Raw genomic sequence first — 21,042 nt, 5'->3', positions numbered from 1 at the left:
AAAATATTTTAATTTTTTTTTTAAAAGCAAGTAGTCAAGACTACAAATCTCCCTTTCAAATTGTGCCTAAAGGGTATTTTGGTCAAATTGTCAAACCTTGCCTCTGTAATGGCTAGTAAAGTATAAACAGAGGATCGGGGAAGTTGTACGAGTATAGCTTTTTGTGTTTAAAGAATATACTTCTAGATTGCTATGGATGTGTTGTATAAAGTGGAGAAAAAAGAAGAAGAAGAAAAAAGGTCCATGCCCATAGAAAGTGAGAGAGAACAAAAGAGAAATAGATCTCTCTTGTTTGGATGCTTAAGAAAAATGGAAAAAAAACCTTCACTTTATCTCTCCTTCCATTTACAACCACTAAATATGTACACTAAAGTTATACAACATGGATATCTCTTCCATTTACAACAAAGTGATAACAGTGGGCTCCCTCTTCCAAGTAGTTCCTCTACTGGATAACTCTACTTTTTATTTACAAAAAAATCATGAAAAAATACTAGGGTATACTTCATTTTTAAGGAATTCTTGTGCTTCATCCTCCAAACCAGGGCGCGGTATAAATTATAAAGGAGGATGAACAAGAGAGGTAGAAGCAGTTCTACCTCTTCTAGAACTGAGACTCCGGTATGTACTTATTGTGGTGGTTAAAACCACCTTGTGGAGATTTGTCGGAAGCTCCATGGTAAACTGGAATGGGCCATAGCTGCTCCAGACTCCATTACCAATGACAAACAGGAAGACAAGGTTGAATTCCACATGCGAAAGATGACCCTCACTCATGAGGATTACAAAATTTTTTCCGAAAATGAAATCTTTAATGATGTTTGCCCTTACACCTTCTCCCATGACGACTGCCCCCATTGCTTCAGGTATACTTTCTTCCACTTCCTCTTCTTCATCTTGGATAATAGATTTTGGGGCCTCCGAACACCTCACAAGTAATAAACATATGTTACACTCTTTATCTCCACGTGTTCCCAATATGTTTGTTCCTATAGTAATGGCTCACCAAAGTCCTTGGCAAGGGCTCATCTTCCATTATACCTTCTATTCCACTTCATGATGTCCTATGTGTTCCTCAATTTTCTTTAAACTTACTATTTGTAAGTCAACTTACCAAACTTCTTAATTGCTCTGTCACATTCTCACCTAGTATTTTTTCGGATCTAACAACGAAGCGGGTGATTGGTGGAGGCTGTGAACAAGGGGGTTGGACTTGCCTCCTTTAGTTGCAATTTCATCCTCTCCATTTGAGGCACACTTATGTGGCACAACTAGCTTGGCCATCATTCTACATTGTTTCTTTGATTTTTATTTCCTTCCTTAAAGTCTTTGCTCCTCGCTCTACAAATAAGAGTGTTGCTCCTTTTGTCTTTAGTACACTTTGACGTATGGGGACCTTTGAGTGTCTCAAATATTTCACAAGTTAAATACATTGTTACATTTGTTGATGATTTTACCCGGGTAACTTGGCTATTTTATTTAAAGATCTGAAATTTTTTCTATATTTAAGGTTTTTCAAGCTATGTTGTTAACTCGGTTTGGCAAGAAAATTCAAGTACTTCGGTCTGATAATGCTAAAGAGTACCTATCTAGTGAATTTTAGTCTTTATGTTAAGATAATGGTCTTATCCATCAAACATCATGTGCTTATACGTCTCAACATAATGGAGTTGTTGAATGAAAGAACCGCCATCTTCTTGATGGGGCCCCTCTACTCCATGAAGGGACCCTACTTTTATTGGCCTTATGCCATACTCACGATATATTTTCTTATAAATAGGATACCTTTATCCATACTTGGTCATAAGACTCCATATTCTACACTATTTCCTAGTGAAGATCCATTTCCTCTTCCCATGAAGGTCTTCAAATGCACTTGTTTTATCCATCTCACATCTCCTTAGAAAAGTAAACTTGCTCCTCGCTCTATGAAGTGTATTTTCTTGGGTTACTCTCAGACCCAGAAATGTTATATATGTTACAATCTTACGCTTCGGCAGTTACTTGTATCTAGGGATGTAACCTTTTTTTTTATACCTCATTCTATTTCTCAAATGATGCTCCTTCGGGTCTTTCATTCCTTTCAGGCACTTCTCATCCATTTGTGTCCATTTGCCCATTTGTGCCCTCGGTTATCATCTGCATGTTGTCATTGTCTTGCCTCGTTTGCTTCTATGTCTATTCCGCAGTCATATCAGGAGGCCTTGAAACATCTAGGATGGAAAACAGTTATGGATGAAGAAATGTAAATCTTATATAAAAATAAAACAATGAGCTTAAACACCTCTTCTAAAAGGCACGAAACCAGTGAGTTGTAAATGGGCTTTTATGGTCAAACATACTCCAAATGGGTCCTTTGCTCGCCTTAAGGCCCACCTCGTTGCCAAAGGGTACATTCAGTGTTTTATGGAGTGGATTATAAGGAAACCCTTTTTCCCATTGCCAAATTAAATTTGGTACGTATCTTGTTATCACTTGCTACTAACTCTTCAGGGCCCATCTATCAACTCGATGTAAAAAATGCTTTCTTAAATGGTGATATTGTTAGGAATTAGAGGCACTAATTCCAAACTAACTACAACAATAATAATAAACGCAGAAGAAGGAAAAAGCAAGCATGAAAAGGACAACAAGATCTATACAGGTTTGCCTCAAGGTGAGACTATGTCCTTGTTATGCACTCAATAACATTATTATTTTAATTTTTTTCTTTAATTTACTTTATTTTATTTCAGTTTTAGGCCATAAGGGTATTTTTGGAATATTTCATTTATATGGGTATTTTTGTAATATTTTATCTTAAACCTTGTAAGGGTGAACCCTATTTAAGGGGTAAGAGTAATGAGAAAGAGGAGCATTGATTTAAGTTAAACAAGGGTTTTGAGTTCTTCTCAATGAGCTCAGGGGTGTGCGTTCTTGTTAACGAACCTAGGGTTTTCAAGCTTCCCTTTGGCTTGATCTTTGTCTTTCTCTTCTTCCTCCCTACGAATCCATGTGTTAGATTAAGGACCATAACAACTGGTATCGGAGCGGGAACACAATGAGCAATTCTTCGTTCCAAGAAAAATGTAGAGCCAACCCAGAACCATAACAAGGACGTAGTCTCACCTTGAGGCAAACCTGTATAAATTTTTTGTGTATTCTTCGTCTTTGCTTTTCCTTTTCTCCCGCGAGTATTATTATTGTTCTTGTTAGTTTGGAATTAGAGCATTTAATTCCTAACACTCTCGACCTTCCCTCTCTGTCCTACTCTCTATCGACCCTTTTTGCTTCCCAACCCTCATCTCTCTCGTCTCTCGCTCTTTGCCAGCTCACCATACTGCCTCCTCTTGTCGAACCCTCTCACTGTCTCAACTCCTCTCTTTCTTCCCACTCTTGCCATCGCTGAAACCTCTCGCCGTCTCAGCTCCTCTCCTTCTTCCATCACTTGCCGTCGTCAAACTTCTCTTTCTTCACCCTCTTACTGTTTGAACCCTCTTCCCTCTATTACAGTCTTTTTATTTTTTATTTTTTATAATTAATTAAACTAATAATTTTATTTTACTTCATAATTATATTATTATTTTATACTACTCTAAAATCTATCTTATGTTATTAATAAAATACCATATTTATTAATTTATTATATTTATTACTGTTAATACTTTATTAAATTACTAATTTAAGAGTGATAGTTAAGATATGGTTAAACTAAGAATTTGATTAAGTATCTAGACATTATAAAAGTAAACATTTTTGTTTGAGTATTCTATAATTTATAATTAATTAAATTAATAATTTAATATCACTTGTAATTATTGTTTTAATTTAGACTAAACTACAATCTATCTTAATTTATTAATAAAATACCCTACTTAATTATTTTTTATGTTAATATATTTTAATATTATATTAAATTACTAATTATAAAAGTAACCATTTGTGTTTAGGTTATTATTAGTTTAGGTATATTATAAAAAGTAACTCATTTTCTTGTTTCCACTACTTTTCCATTTTGGTCACTAACACAAGAAAGTACTTTCCAATGCACTTTACATCGAGCACATTAATACAAAAAAATAATTCACTTTCCATTTTACCGTTCTCTAGTTCATTCACTTTCACTTTCTCTTCACCCATTTAAGAGCACTAACCCACACCTTCACTCTTCTCTTAATAAGAGTTAAAATGAAATATCTTGGTAATCCACATTCACCCGATAGTAGAATACACTAATAAATGAAGTAGAGATGAATTACGTGCGCATTACTCCATTCATTCGATTAAGCTGTTAGTCCAAAATGAAGTATAGATGAATTATGTTCGCATTACTCCGTTCATTCAATTAGGCTATTAGTCCAAAATGATCTCCTCTTCATTTGAATCACGCTAGGTAATCTTCTTAGGCAAAAATGGGGGAATCGTGTTTCATACCTATTTTGAAAATCATCCACATTAATCACGCACGGGACGCATTTCTCCCTCCTCCGAACGAAATTTTTTCCCTCATTTCATTCTGTTCTCCCTCTCTCTCGACTTCCTCTTCCAAAATTTTTTTCTCCTTGTTGTGGACTCGATAGCACAATGAGTCAACCAGAGGCGACGCGTACGAGTTGGTGACTCAGTGGAGCAGTGAAGGACATTAAGCATTACATGTTTCATGTATTTCTTTATTTCATGAATTGTAAGTAGGAGGGCCTCTAAGGGCATTATTGTAATAAATGTGGTTTTGGGCCTTGGCTTTAAAAGGTTGTCAAACGTAATGGAAATTAAGCAGAAAATTACTCAAGGATCTGAGTTCTCCTCTAACAAACCAGGGTCGGCGTTCCCCTAGAATCCAAGGTGCAGGTATCCCTTCGAAGAGCCTGATTATTCCTCTTCTCCACTCACGTTCCGACATTCATCCTCCACTCCGTCCGATTTCCCCATTTCCCTTTTGCTCCCTTCTGTTTTAGCCTTCACTTGTCAACATAGGTCAACCGAGCAGAACTGGACGACCTGGTTCCGATTCGGAATTGCAAGATACTCTCTCCCATCGTCGAATAACTCATTCTATGGTCAGAGACCAAAACATCTTGGTATCAGAGCAGGTCAATATGGGAGAGTCATCGAACAATGTAGAATGGATAGCCACCGTCAGGGAAATGATACAAATAGGGCAAGAAGAAACTGAGGGGCGTCTGGCTATGTTGGTGGACAGCAGAGCTTCTCAGGTAAATACCCAAGTTCAAAATTTATTGGCTAAGATTGACGAATTGATGGGGGTAAGAAACCCCACCCCTCGTGAAGGAGGGAGGAACCCTGCGACTATGCAGGGAGACCAATTCGTTGGACGAACAGAGCATCCAACGAATGGTATGAGATCGGGTTCAGGTGGTGGGACCATCCCGATATATACCAAATTGGACTTTCCAATTTTTAATGGGTTTGAAGACCCTTTAATTTGGCTCTATCAATGTGAAAAAAAATTTCTCACCAAAGGACAACTGAAATCGACAAGGTGGGGTTGGCCGCCTTTCACATGCTCTATGAAGCGTAGCTTTGGGGGCATCAGTTAGAAATGGAGAGTCCAAATATAGAATGGGAAGAATTTAAAGAGCTCTGTACAGTTAGGTTTGGACCACCAGCTCAAAGCAATCCATTAGGGGATTTAGTCTTGCTGCGCCAAACCGGCACAGTTGAGCAATATCAGGCCTTTCAAGAAAAATTGGCAAGAGCCAGCATGATGGTTAAGGTGGATCAACAGGTGGGGTTATTTACTGCAGGCTTAACAAAGTCTCTCAGGTTAGAGGTGGAACTCCTTGCTCCCTCTAATTTAGCCAGGGCAATGAACTTGGCAAGAACACTTGAGGCCAAACAGAAAATTCAGAACCGTCGACCTAATTGGCAAGGTAGCAGGTCATCTGCTAGACCCACATTCACAGCCCCACCATGGCACTCAAGTGCTTCTGCAAACCCCACTCCAGCCCCCAAGCCCAGTCCGTCTCAACCAGCATTCATCAGAAAATTGAACAGGGCAGAGATGGGAGACAGAAGGTCCAAAGGCTTATATTATAATTGTGATGAAAATCACACATTTGGACATCAATGTCAGAAGTTGTTTTGGTTAGAAGCGGATGATGAGGAGGAGGAATCCCCAAAGAGTGCAACGCCAGTGGAGGAAGAACCTGAAATTTCTCTCCATGCCATTACTAGCTTCCAATCCACCAAATCCATGCAACTTTGTGCTCTAGTCAACGAGCAACCTCTCTTAAGTCTTGTTGACTCAGGGAGTACACATAATTTCATCAGCTTCAATGCGGCCCAGTAGTTACACCTCCAGGTACAACCTCGCCTAGTAGCTTCAGTGTCAGTTGCTAATGGAGAAAAACTTCCAAGTTATGGGGTTAGCAAGGCTATTATGTTATCCATTGAGGGTCATCGATTTGATGCAGAATTTCTTATTATTCCTCTAGCCGGATTTGATATGGTTCTCGAAATTAAATGGCTGCAAACGTTGGGCCCAATTTTGTAGGATTTCACCGCTTTGACCATGAGCTTTAAGTTGGCAGGCTAGCAGTTCACTTTACAGGGGCGCAAGGCAAAAGTTCAGCCACAATTGCATATACTCCAGCACCAGCATCATCCGCCTGCTACTTTAGAAAATTTATTGGAGGACTATACCGATATTTTTCGGGCACCTACAGGCCTTCGGCCTTTGAGACAAAGTGACTACAAAATCTGTTTGAAGGCTGGCTCTGAGGTGGTGGTTGTGCGGCCCTACCGCTCCCCCATTTGCAAAAGGATGAAATCGAAAAGCAATGTAAACAGATGCTCGAACAAGGCCTCATCCGACGGTGTACATCCCCTTTCTCTTCTTCTGTCTTACTGGTCAAGAAACCGGACCATAGATTATCGAGAACTAAATGCCAAGACTATCAATGACAAGTTTCCTATTCTGGTAGTCAATGAATTATTAGATGAACTACATGGGGCTCAGTTCTTCACCAAGTTGAACTTGCGTTCGGGGTATCATCAAGTCCGTATGCATCCTTCGGATATTCAGAAAACAACATTCCGTACTCATCACGAACACTTTGAATTTATAGTCATGCCATTTGGACTATCCAACACACCGTCCACGTTTCAAGCATTAATGAACGAGGTATTTGCTGATTATCTCAAAAAGTTTGTTCTCGTCTTCTTTGATGACATATTAATTTTTAGCAAATCATGGCCTCAACATTTAGAACATTTGCAAATGGTTTTCCACCTTGTTCGCGCCCATCGGCTTTACTTAAAAAGGACCAAGTGTACCTTCGGGTGTCAACAGGTAACTTATTTGGGACACAATATTACAGCATCAGGGGTTACAGTGGACCCGGGAAAAATTTAAGCTATTACACAGTGGCCTGCACCGAGCAACATTTCAGATTTTTGGGCTTAGCTGGATATTATGGAAAGTTCATTCTAAATTATGCGGCACTCTCAACACCTTTATCCAATCTACTACATCGCAATGCCTTCCATTGGAGTGAAGAAATGAGCACAACCTTTCACACTCTTAAGACAACACAGGCCACTGCGCCTGTATTACAATAACCGGATTTTGAGGAGATCTTCGTGGTAGAATGTGATGCCTCCGAAGGAGGTATAGGGGCGGTGCTGCAACAAGCAAACCATCCTATTGCCTATTTCAGCCGACAACTTTCTCTCCACCAGAACAACTTACCAGCATATGAACGGGAAGTTATTGGTCAGTACGCCACTGGCGAACTTATTTATGGGGTCGTTATTTTATCATCCGCACTGACCACTACATTTTAAAATATTTGCTGGATCAACTCATTTCCACTTCCCCTCAGCAGCAATGGATAAGTAAATTACCGGGGTTTGATTTCAAGGTGGAACATAAGGCCGGTAGATTGAATACAATAACTGATGCTCTTTCACGCAGATCTGAAGCTACAACGCAATTGAGTGCCATCAGTCACCCCACACCGACACTGTTGGACTCTATCAAGACCGCACACAACACCATATCGGAATTGCAGGAATTATATCAGAACATTTCAGCAGGCAAAATGGGCTCCCATTGGACCATTCATGACAACATCATTCTCTATAAGCGCCACATTTATTTGCCACTGTGTTGTCAACCTATCATAACAACTATCATGAAGGACTTTAGAAAACCTTAATGCGAATCAGAAGGGATTTTTATTGGGAAGGTATGAAATCCTCTATTACTTCCTATGTAGTTGCTTGTACTGTGTGTCAGCGTAACAAGGTAGAACATTTAAGCCCCACTGGGGTGCTGCAACCACTCTAGCTTCCCACGCAGGTTTGGTCAGATATATCTATGAATTTTATTGAAGGTCTTTCGAAATCTTCCTGAAAATCTACTCTTCTTGTGGTCGTGGACAGATTCTCAAAGTATGGCCATTTCATCCCTTTGGAACACCCATACACCACGACATCGATAGCCAAGATATTTTTTACCCACATTGTTCGTCTACACGACATTCCGGAGTCAATTGTCAGTGACAGGGATGTAGTCTTCACTAGTCAATTTTGGCGTGACCTTTTCCACCTATGTGGCACCAAATTACATTACTCTTCAGCATATCATCCTCAATCTGATGGGTAGACAGAGGTGTTGAACCACACCATTGAAATGAATTTACGGTGTTTGGTAGAAGACCGTCCAAAACAATGGGTAGAATGTATTCCTTAGGCAGAGTATTCTTACAAAACTTCCTTCCACACGGCCTTACAAGAGACACCGTTCTGCATTGTCTATGGCAGGGAACCACCCCGTCTCCTTTCATATGTTCAAGGGTCCACCCGGGTGGATGCAGTTGACACAACTCTCATTGATCGGGATCATTTTTTGGCTATTATGTGCATGTGCCTATGACAAGCCCTAGCATGGATGAAAGAGTATTATGATCAAGGCCACCGAGACATTCAGTACAACCAAGGTGATTATGTTTGGCTAAGGCTCCAGCATTACCGCCAATCGTCTATGGCAGGCACTCGGCACAAACTCTCGCCCAAATATCTTGGGCCATTCCTCATTACTCTGCGGGTGGGTGTAGTTGCGTATAAACTCCAGCTTCCTCCTGACGCCAAGATCCACGATGTTTTCCATGTCTCTTGCCTCAAGAAATTCAAAGGCAACGTCCCTCTTCACATTTCGTCCTTACCACCCATGGAAGACTGTCAACTTTCTCTCATGCCCACCAAAATTCTCAACACTCGTCAAAATCAGCAACGCCAAGAAGTGTTAGTTCAATGGTCCCACTTCGACGCCACCAATGCAACTTAGGAGGACATCGATGTATTTCAGCAGCTTTACCCCACATTCGAGATTGCAGACAACTCGTTTTCAAGGACGAGAGTGATATTGTGGACTCGATAGCACAACGAGTCATCCAAAGGCGACGCGGACGAGTTGGTGACTCAGTGGAGCAGTGAAGGACATTAAGCATTACATGTTTCATGTATTTCTTTAATTCATGAATTGTAAGTAGGAGGGCCTTTAAGGGCATTATTGTAATAACTGTGGTTTCGGGCCTTGGCTTTAAGAGGCTGTCAAACGTAATGGAAATTAAGCAGAAAATTACTCAAGGATCCGAGTTCTCCTCTAACGAACCAGGGTCGGAGTTCCCCTAGAACCCAAGGTGCAAGTATCCCTTCGAAGAGCTTGATTATTCCTCTTCTCCACTCACGTTCCGACATTCATCCTCCACTTTGTTCGATTTCCCCATTTCCCTTTTGTTCCTTTTCGTTTTAGCCTTCACTCGTCAACATAGGTCGACTGAGCAGAACTGGATGACCTAGTTCTGATTCGGAATTGCAAGATACTCTCTCCCACCGTCGAATAACTCGTTCTATAGTCAGAGACCACAACACTCCTGCTCGGCTTTCCTCCCCTGAATTTTTTCCCTCTATCTTCTCCTCTCGACCTCCCTCTCTTCTCCCTCTCGATCTCCATCACAAAGCTACCATCGCAGAGCACGGGAGGCCGAGCCTCTGTCGCAGAGCGTCTCAGCCTCCCTCTCTTCTCCTTCACGGCGTACCGTTGGAGCGTCAACTCCATCGCTGTTGCTTGCTGGCCCACCATTGTTTCCCGCCATTATCGGCGCTGTGAGGAAGACGACGCTGGTTTAATTTTTAAAAAATTAAACCAGCGTCATAACTTCACTATATTTATTTTGTAAAATAATCCATATTTTTTATTTATAAAATAATTGTTTTTATTTATTCATTATATTCATTTTGTAATTACTGTATTAAATTAATGATTTAATAGTCATAATTAAAATATTGTTAAAATAAACATTTGATAAATTGTTTTGGTTTAATTATCCCATTGCTATAATTAATTAAACCAATGGTTTTAAATTTTGTGGCAATATATTATTAATTAATAATATGTAAAAATATATATTATGTTATTGATAAAATAATATATTAATTTTTTATTACTGTATTAAATTAGTGATTTTTAATGTTAAAATATATCTTATGTTATTAAAAAAATTGTTTATTTATTATATTCGGTTCTATTATTTTTTAATTTTATTTATTTATTTTTATAATTTATTCTAGTCACATGTAATTATTATATTAATTTATAATAAACTGTAATTATTAAGTAATATAATATAATCTTTTATTAATTATTTTATTAATATATTTTAATACTACATATTAAATCATGTTTATTTTAGTTAAATATCTATTTAGGTATATGTTCTATCTAAGTATATTACAAGAAGTTACTCATTCTCTTATTTATATCATATTTTTAATTTTAGGGTACTGGAATCTATTTTCCACTACACTTGAAATGTCTATACTTAACACCGAAGGATGTGTTGAAATCTTTACTTAAGTTAATTTTAAACCTATCCCCCTTAATAAGTAGTGAAAGTCTTGTGGCTTTTAGAGTGTACCTGGTCCTGAGGGTACTCCCCATACTCCCCTAACTCTCGTATCGAATAAGATAAAATTACAAGAGCTAACAGGCTAACAGTGTCAGTAGACAAGGGAAGCAAGGGAGACGAAGGTACAGGGAGAGATGGCTTCCCAGAACACCGACTCCGATCCTGAGGCGAACAATAAAGAGTCCCTTAATAATTCTTCAGACATCGGGAACCCAAATGCTTCCCCCGCTGTTTGTCTTGTTAGATTTGCCGGCGATTCCGCCGCTGGGGCCGTCATGGGTTCTATCTTCGGCTATGGTTCGTTTTCTCGCATGTTTAACTATTTATTTGAATTATTGCTAAAGCTATTGGTTATTTTGACTTTTTCGTTTGTGAATAGTTTCGGCAGCTTGTTTGGGTTTGTTTTATTCTCTTCTTCTTTCTTTTATGAGCTTCTTATTTGGCAAATGTTTTGGTTGTTAGCTTTCATGTTCAATGTGAAATTCTCCATAAGAGATCTCTATTGCTTCTTTGTTTGGAAGATCCGTGAGCTGTTGTTGAGAACTTGTTTGTAGGTTTTGGTTTTAGGGTGGGCGTAAACTGTTTCTGAATTGTGTATATTAATTTTCTCAAGCTTCTGTTCATTGACTCCAGTGTTAATGTCTTTGTTTGCGATATAATTTTCATTTCTAATAGATGAAGCCAATTAATAGTTAAACTATTGTGAGGGGGGCTTCTGCAATTAGTTTAACTAAATTTTGTGTTGCTGTACTAACTTGTTTTTCTCTTGTTTTGTGCTTTGAATGTAAATCAGTCATTGTCTAGTTAATGAGATATATGGTTATTTCAAATTTCTTGCATGGATATGCTTTCAGGGACAGGATTGCTGAAGAAGAAAGGATTCAAAGGCTCCTTTGCAGAAGCAGGGTCTTCTGCCAAGGTATTTGGTCTACATTTTTCTCCAGTTATATTTTTTCTGACTTGCTTGTCAAAGTTTTAGTTTTATTATTCAGGAAACTGAAGGTTTTATATCATGATGTACTATTCTGCCCTTTCAATCTTGCTATCGAGTCAGCATCCTCCAACTGACATCTCCTTTTGCTCCTGTTAGACTTTTGCTGTTCTATCTGGAGTTCACAGTCTTGTTGTCTGTTTTTTGAAGAGACTGAGAGGAAAAGATGATGGTCTGCCTTCAACTCCATGACATTTCCTATTCCTTTATTGATTCATTGATTTTTATTTTATGGTGTCTTACTTGATTTGGTTGCTTGTAGTCATTAATGTTGGTGTAGCTGGTTGTTGCACAGGTCTTGCATTGAGCTTTCCTGGTATGCAAACCTCTCTAATACTTATCAGTTTTACGTGGCTATTCATGATGAAGCTGTTCACATGTTTTAATTTTTTTATGGACTCGCAGATGAAATACAAATTGTGTCTCACACTTTCTTTTGCCTAAAAAAAGATGTATCTGTGCCCTATTATTAAAATGTAACATGTCCACGGTATGAAAATGGATGGGTAAGCGTGTGTTTTTGAAAGCTAATTTATTTGCCAATTTCCAGCATGGCTTGGATACTAAAGATATGTATAGAGGTAGACTTTTGCTTGGACTGAACATTATATTGGTTGCATGGAAAGTGATCGCTTTCAATAATGTTTTTAGACTGCACCAACCCAATGGATAGTTCTTAACTGAGGATGCTCTGAATGGCCTAGTTGACAATTGTTTTCTAATTATGGCACTTTTTACCATAGATAGAAAGTTTTGATCCTCAAACAAAACAAGGAGAAAGCTTTTGATAGGGCTAATTTGTCTTTCTTAATTCACAACAAGTCTAAAGTAGGCTTCTTCACCAAGCAGAAAAATGGATGCGAAGTTTTCACTCCTCTGCTATCTTCTCTCTTTTAATGACTGGTTTGATCCATGGAAATTTGAAAATCTTATAGGCTGTATGACAAGGAAACCCCCTCTTTGACCTCTTATAACATTGTTGGGTTTCTTGGTGGCCAAGCAGCATGGTGGCTTCTTGCTCACCCAAAATCCACCCCCTGAAGTACTCCACCCTTCTCATTTCGACTTGTGGTTGTTTCTATAAGGGTACTCTCAACCAGGCACTCAATGCAAAAGCACTGCATTGTATAAATGAGCTGATGTCTAGTCAGAAATGTTAACAGATTGAAGCAGTCCTTGGCCACTTTTATGAGTCCCAGATTGCCTCACCTTTGGGTGTAGAGCAGTTCTTTACCTTCATCCTACCTTGGCCATTCCTCGTTACAGTAACCTCCTTTCTTTGGACCAAACAACTGATAGAAATCCAGGATCGCCAGCCATCCTATCTAATCTTTTCCTTTCTCCTTTGTCTATCTCTACAACACCCTAGATTATACCTATAGAGAGATAAGATAAGGTATCAAAAACAGATTTGGATATTATTTAGTTAGTTGCAGTAAGATATGCCTTCGGAAAAAAAGAAACGGATGGATTGATCCTCACTGAAGTAGCTCAGTGTATTTGAAATTTTTTTAGAAAGATCTTGTTATTGGGAAAAGGATCGGCTTCCCACTGATCTCATCTTCTTTCAGGCCTCTGGGCTTTGGAAAGCCATATGCAAGCCCAAACCCAAGTATTCTCTTAGAATCAATGTTCATGTTTGGTAAGGAACAAAGCAGATGGGTGAGGATGTTCTTGCAGTTTTTTCACCCTGATTATATTGCATCCCCCCAACCCACCAGATTTAAGTTCTTTCCTCTTTGCTTTAGCTGCACTAACCACAGCTGGAATCTGATTGACCTTGTGGATGCTGAGGCTCTTAAGAAGAGAGCTCTCCTTTGTGCTTCTCATTCCTAATCTGGGAATGTGTCTCTGGCGAATACATATGTCCTACTGGGAATGGAGTGCCTCTGGTGACTATATGCCCTATTTGATCCTCACTCACAACTGCAATTTTACCCTTATTTACACTTCATGGAAGATCCCACCCCATGAAAATCTCTCGTCTTCTGAGGTGTGTATCTAAAGAAAATTTTTGGGCTTAGACTATTTAAAATAGATGGAGGATGCAGCATAACAGTGGGAAGAACAAGATTCACAATGAGAGCTAGGAAAAAAAAAACGACCCTTTATAAATTACACTTGCTGCTTGAAGATCTACGCGGCCAATTTTAAGAAATTTGGATTCCCTTTGTCTTTTGGCCTTGCCCCTCTGATCTTGTATTTCAATGGTTTAGCTAGTTGATGTCTAGATCATGAAGAATTGTTTTCGCCTTTCTGTTGGTGCAATCATCTGGAGTGTTTGAGAAAGAAGCAGCCAGATTTTAAATAGCTAGTCTAGCTCCATCCATGGACCATATAATATTCATCTTTTACATCCTTTTTTGGGATAGATATTCCTAGAGTTATTCCTAGTCTTTCATCAAGTCCTAGTTCACATTATTCAAAGATTTTTTTCCAAATTAAAAACTCTACAAAAGATATTCATTTAAAGATAAAACAACCACAATTATTTATCAAAATGACACATTCAATGCCTATTTTGGTCAATTTGACACATAAGCGGCACACTGGCAAGAAGAACCAGTATTTGCTAAATTGTTTCAAGTAGAAAAGTAAACGTGGCATCTCAATGTTGCCTCCGTCACAATAATGGCCTCCAAGAAAATTTAAGTCTCTTTAGTGGTGGCATTCAAATGCCGCCACTAAAGTCATTTTGGTGATGACATAGCAACACTGTCTCTTTTTTTCTACTTGAAAAGAGCTTTTGTGATGCACTGAATCTTCTTGCCAGTGTCTTACTTATGTTTTATGTTAACCAGATGAGTAGGCATTGAATGTGCCATTTTCATAAATAATTGTGGATGTTTTATGTTTAGATAAATATTTATTTTAGATTTTTTAATGTGGAAAGAAACGCTCTTATTCAGAACAATTGGAGGATGATTATAGCTTCTTCTCAACTGAGGATTTGAGACATCCATGGGTGGATTCTCCCACCTGATGGTTTGAGCTAATTACTTTTGCTGGATGATCAAGAGAAATCTCGTTTCTGCTGGTCAAGGAGAGCTATCAAAAGCAGTGAAAAAAAAAATCATGCTGGTATTTTTTTGCCATATGCTCACTCCAATTCGTCTGAGTTGAAAGCACTGTTGCAGGACTTGGACACTATAGTAGTTTCTTTTGAGCTATTGATGGTAGTAAATGTACTTTTATTGTCATTTGGTTCGATCACCTGTTCTCGGCCCTGGCCAGGTGTCTTGTTTTGACACAATATTAGACATCTGAGGTCACAACAACCTTTATTTTTTAACTTGCACATGAAATCATGGCCATATATTCCTAGAGAAGCCATTAGGTGCTTCTCCCTTGAAGGATATAGTTCTCCAACAATACCTTGTCATAGGAGACCATCTCTTTAAATTTTTTTTTTTTTTAAATAAATTTTTTTATTCCTCTTAACCGTTTTTTTAGAAGAAACTTTACCCTAAAATAGAAACTTCATAATTTTTTTTTCAATAGTGTTGAACTTATCCCCAAAATTATGGCACTTTGTCAAAATTGTGGTGTCACAATTATCAAATAATGCAGTCCATCCATTTACTTTTTCGTGAATCTGGGTTCTATTAGAAGCCTGTAACTTTTGGAAACTTCATCACTATATTCACAGGCACTCATATACTAAATAAGACAAAAGAAAGGCCACTGATTTTTGTTATGAAAGGAAAGAGGAAAACAATAAAAAGGTACCCGTCTATTCTGGTCTTGTAGATGACAATCAAGATTAAAATCTTCAGGTTTGAGTACTTGTTTTTGAGACTTCAAACGTGTCATATTATTTCTCGAAGTCCACCTTTATTTGATCTTACATTTAAGAGTGTAATGTTAATTTCTCTCTTTTCATGAATTCACTGATGAGAGACCACTCTAATCTAGACTCATTCTAGTAGGCAGTTGCCAAACACTTGTAAAAAAATTGACTCTTTTACTAATATTGTTTGTCAATTAAGATTTATGCCATAATTTTGTTCTGGATAGGTCATGAAATGGATTATCCTGCGTCTGTGATATTAATGGATCTTTATTACTTTGTGCAATCATTCATATCTCTTACGGTCTCCTGTTACTCACCCGTAGGTCTAGTTGTCCATGATTAGTGCAGAAGAGCATCCAACTACGAGTGAAAGCTCTTTCCATGAGCAATAGGGAAAGACAATGCATGTGTATTATGCATGTCATGCATGCAGATATGTTTGTTGTGCATATGATGTATCATGCCTTAACTTGCAGGTGCACCGCAGGCTCTTCTCCAAAGCTGCGTCACGTTTGGAGCTTTCTCTTGTATTATTGAAGGCCTGAACAGGCAGAAACCCGCATTGGCCCTTCCTACTTCCTCCTCAGCGAGTAATAGCTTTGCCCGTCACCAAGTTGTTCTACCGCCTTTCACGCTCCCTCTACCCAAAAATATCATAGAGGGCTTCTCTTCCTATTGCCAGGCTTTAAAACAATCCGAGGGGCGCTCTGTCTTCTCTCTGTAGGAAACAACCCTTTTTTGCTCTTGTTGAACATTAGTTGTGTAAATTGAAGGGATCAGGAAGGAAATGGAAGTGAGATTAAATGCATTTCTTCTGCCTTTCTCATGGGCCGTTCGCTTGTTAGTTATTCTAGTTGGTTAATGCTGGATTCATATCTTCCATACGACTATTGGGTTTGTCTCGTCTTTGCTTGAGCAGCTGCTATCAACAGGTCCAAGAGCTCACCGACTTCAAACCTCCTGGTTTAGCTCTACCAATATATTGAACAAAGCTGAGAATAGAAGCTTGGATTCGCTCAGAAAATTGTTGTTATGTGGCAGTTCATCTTTGCAACAATATCAAACCTGGAACGGTGCAAGAACGATTTGCAAATCTGAAGAACAGAGATCTCAAAGATTTGCAGTTCGACTGAGAAATGCATGATCGGCAGTACAACTTGGCTGTATTGTGGAATCAGGAATCTTTAGAATTTGATTATTATCTTATCTTTACTAACTATTTTTGAATAATAATGGTCAAATTCTTATTTTTTTTCCAGGGTTCCAAACAGACCTAATTTTTTCCTGCATTTGATAATATCGGATGTATGTCATGTGAAACTCCCCAGTTATTATCCTCATCGGAAACGAGGAGTGTATACTGATGGTTAACAAAAGCCCAAATTTTGGAAGTGTAGTGAATGATCAAATATTTTGTGAATGCGAAGTTAGTGGTTACTCTTTGAAGCAAGTCACTTTGTTCTGGGGCCGCGTCCCATGTAAAGATGGTAAGACTTCTGTTTATTCTACTTCCATCTCGTATTTGAAGCTGACCAATGTGTGACACTGAAAGACAAGTGCAAATGGGTGGCTCTAAATTGGACTATGGCTGATGGGAAGAGTATAACGCACAAGAATTCAAATCAAAATCCGTTCAAATTCCTCATTTCACCCTACTAGAAAACTAATCTTGCAATTCTCATCAATCTTATATAACTGCTTATATTCACACGTTTGATCACATACCCTATACTGATCCAACTGTTCCCGTAAACCTTTCTTTTTGAGGACCTATAGTTGGCAACCTTCTCTACTTTGTAACCCCAACCACTCATTTAAAAAGGATGTGAATAGGGATAAAGACTACTTTACTAAGCTTCTTCTATCACGAGCTCTCTCTTTCTTTATCTTCTAAACTCTTTTCATTGTCATTGCGGTTAATTTTATTTTTTCATAGTCTCATTACTAAGCTCCTTCTCATCTTCTTCTTTTGCTCCTTCCACTCGGGGCACTTCTGGCCTCTTCATCTCTTTTTTACTTCCTACTTCTTCAACAATAAGATGGCCTTATTATTGATTTTTACATAGTCAATTGACTTATTTTTATTTCCTAGTGTTGATTTTCAAGACTTCATAGATTTAGCTCACGGAGAAAAAGAGAGACACCCATTGGGAGAAAACAAGAGGAAGAAGAGGTTATGGACTTGATGTCCTAACCCTTCCCCTAAGCTCAATTTATAGATTAATGAAACTATAATATTATAATTATGCCCGTGGAACTTAACCTAATTACATCAATGCCATCTCTATGAGATGACTCTTTATTTACCATCATACTACCATCATTGTATGGGCATGTGGCCCTTCGCTTTGATCATTGGGCCTTGAGCTCATCTTTCACATCTCTTGGATGTGTGGGCCTTCCTTGGTCTTATGGGCTTGGGCTCATCTTCCAACATACTTGGATATGTGGGCCTTCCTTGGTCATGTGGGCTTGGGCCCATATTTCAATACTCTCCTTCAAGCTGGGGGTGAGAGAACATCATGAACTCCCAACTTGCTGCAAATGGTGTATATAATCTTCTCGTATAAAATGGTAGTCCATATTTTCTAATACTCCCCCTCACACTGGTAGTCTCTTCCATGAGGTCCAACTGACATAAGATAAGTGAGAGTAAAATCATTCCAAGCTGTATGACATCGCTCCATACTCAAGTCATAACACATGCTGGATGTAGAACACACTCCTATCTTCTGTAAGTAGTGGGTCTATATGCAATGATCAGAATTGTAATAAAATTTCTCCATCACCGTGTCCCTCCATAGGACATCGATTCTCAAATGGTAGAAGTAATAAATACCAATAAAGGGGGTAATTTCCCAGAAGATAATATTCTGAGGCTACCTTGACTTTCTTCATCATCAAAATAACCAATGCAGATAAAAATCAGCAACTGAGAAGTCCTTTAATAATGATATTTCATCCAAAGAGACATAATAGCTTAAATGGGCCTGGACCCAATACCACGTACCACATAATCCTTTAAAATGACCCATAAAATAATCCGATACTAGTCTGTGCACCAAATAATATGCTGACCAAGGAATAAGCTACCAATACTTCAAAATAATTAGCCAGCTAGAGAAAAGGAACCGAGTCGAGCAGAGTTAAACAGTAGACCAATATAGCCAAGTTGCGAGAGGAATCGGCATAGAACTTGGGACCTGGACATGTATATTGAAGAAATTGTTTTTGGGCCGAAGTCAGTTTGACTCGGACCCGAGTTGACCCGGACCAGGTTGACTCGGTTCAAGTCGACTTGAGTTAACTCGGGAGAACAAGAGCATGTGATCCTCGGGTTAGTAGAACCGTTGCTGGATGAACTCGGCCCAGTCCGGGCTGGCTTGATTGAGGCGTTGAACCTGCATTGGTTTCCTTAGGAAAAATTAAATCAGGCAATCATTTTCTTCCTCGGGCAACTGCTGTCCGAACAACGCGACAAAGAAGAAAATTAGAGAGCGTATCCAGCCACGAACTAGTGAGAATTTTCTGAAAAACAGAATGGCAAACCAGAGAAGAGAAGTTTCCGGAAAATATTTTTGAAGATAGCTAGCATTAGAAGGAAACTTTCTGACCAATGATTACTCCCGCCAACGGAAAGTTTCAAAGAACCTTCTGAATAGAAAATCAATCAAGCAGAAGATATATCTTCCAAAAATAATTTCTAGCTATTGAACTTTCTGAATAGAAAATCAATTGAGCAGAAGATATATCTTCCAAAAATAATTTTTGGCTATTGTATCTTGTTGTCCAATCGCCAATCATGTAGAATCAGTTTTGCAACTCCAGGAGAATTGATAGCAGTTGAAACCAGTGAGCTAAAAGGCTCGAACCTGTTAGGAAAACAACCCCACGGATCTTATACAAGGATTAGTCCGGTCGATACAAAAAAATATTCCAACACTCACCCGCACGGGAAAAACCCGTGGACAAACTCATCGAAAAAAACCGGGACAAATTCGGTGGGAGCTGAACTTGAACTCGGGACCAACCTAGCTTTGATACCATGTTGAAACCAGTGCACTAAAAGTCTCCAACCTGTTAGGAAAGCAACCCCACGGATCTTATACAAGGACTGGCCCGATCGATACAAACAAATATTCCAACAATAGCTCTCAATAGGATAACTTGCAGCAAGAGAAAACCAGCCGGGCAGATAGAGATAATTGCAGTAAATGCAGCATCGCATGCCAGGAAGGAGACAACCACCATGGTCTTGACAACCAAAAAATACCAACTCAATGACACGAAAAAAAGCGTCTAAACAACAAAGTTCGTCCCCCACCAGAAATAGAACCAAAGCCGTCTTCTTTGGCGACGCAGATGGTGTATCTTCTGCTGTTCCAGTCGGAGGTTCTTCCCCCAACCAAAAACTCTCGACGGAGAAAAAATCTAGCTCATCGAATGAGTGAGATCAACAACGACCAAAAACGCACTTTGGCATTTCTTCACGGTTGCTTCTCGCACATCGGCAAGGTTGTTTTTGTAAAGATCATGTGGGGTAAACAATTGTGAGAGCAGAGCTAGGAAGCAGAAACAGAAACAGGAAGGAAGAGGATGAGTTTTGAACAGTCTCCAATGGAAACGCTTGATACTCCAATATGGGTCAATTTGTTGCAATACCCTAAGATGGGGCCAGGCTTGAGTACGGAAGATCACTACAATAAAAAATAGGGCACGAGGAAAGAGGTAAAAGATAAAAAAACTTTGGAATTCTAAAAAAAAACCATTAGTGTAAAAAATTAATATTCTTATACCATGTTGATTTTCGAGGAATCCATAGATTTAACTCATGGAGAAAAAAGAGAGACACTATAGGGAGAAAATAGGAGGAAGAAGAGGTTATGAACTTATGTTTTAACCCTTCCCCTAAACTCAATTTATAGATTAATAAACCTATAATATTAAAATTATGCCCCTAGAATTTAACCTAATTATATTAATGCCATCTATATGAGATGACTCTTTATTTACCATCCTACCATCATTGTATCGGTCTGTGGGCCTTCTTTTTGATCATTAGGCCTTGAGTCCATCTTCCTCATCTCTTGATTGTGTGGGCTTTCTTTGGCCTCATTGGTTTAGGCCCATCTTCCAACACATTTGGATATGTAGGCTTTTCTTGGTCTTGTGGGGTTAGGCCCATCTTCCAACACTTAGGATCATGTTCTTGAGATAAGATCAGGCACTCAAATTTTTTAACTAAACTATGGTCAATAGTGCTTTCAAGCACTCCTCATGGGGTTGATCCAACTCAAATCTTTGTCCAATATTTAACTTTGATTTTAAAATTTTTCAATTTGTAA

General features: G+C 38.7%; 1 protein-coding gene across 1 annotated transcript; it reads left to right on the top strand.

Annotated features, from left to right (window-relative positions):
- The first annotated feature begins 10,938 nt into the window (after positions 1-10,938).
- On the top strand, positions 10,939-16,955 carry LOC137966190 (chloroplastic import inner membrane translocase subunit TIM22-2-like). Its single transcript, XM_068812736.1, has 5 exons — positions 10,939-11,210; positions 11,768-11,832; positions 12,004-12,076; positions 12,167-12,220; positions 16,174-16,955. Exons 1-5 carry the CDS (start codon positions 11,048-11,050, stop codon positions 16,419-16,421), a joined length of 603 nt encoding a protein of 200 aa, XP_068668837.1. The 5' UTR covers positions 10,939-11,047; the 3' UTR covers positions 16,422-16,955.
- The last annotated feature ends 4,087 nt before the right edge of the window (positions 16,956-21,042 follow it).

Source organism: Aristolochia californica, unplaced genomic scaffold, assembly GCF_029961685.1.
Source record: "Aristolochia californica isolate CCGP_79_NKW_82.1479 unplaced genomic scaffold, dmAriCali1.0.hap1 SCAF_5, whole genome shotgun sequence".
NCBI classification, from domain to species: Eukaryota; Viridiplantae; Streptophyta; class Magnoliopsida; order Piperales; family Aristolochiaceae; genus Aristolochia; species Aristolochia californica.
Note: the sequence above shows the minus strand (reverse complement) of the source record. Positions and strands in the feature narration are given on the sequence as shown.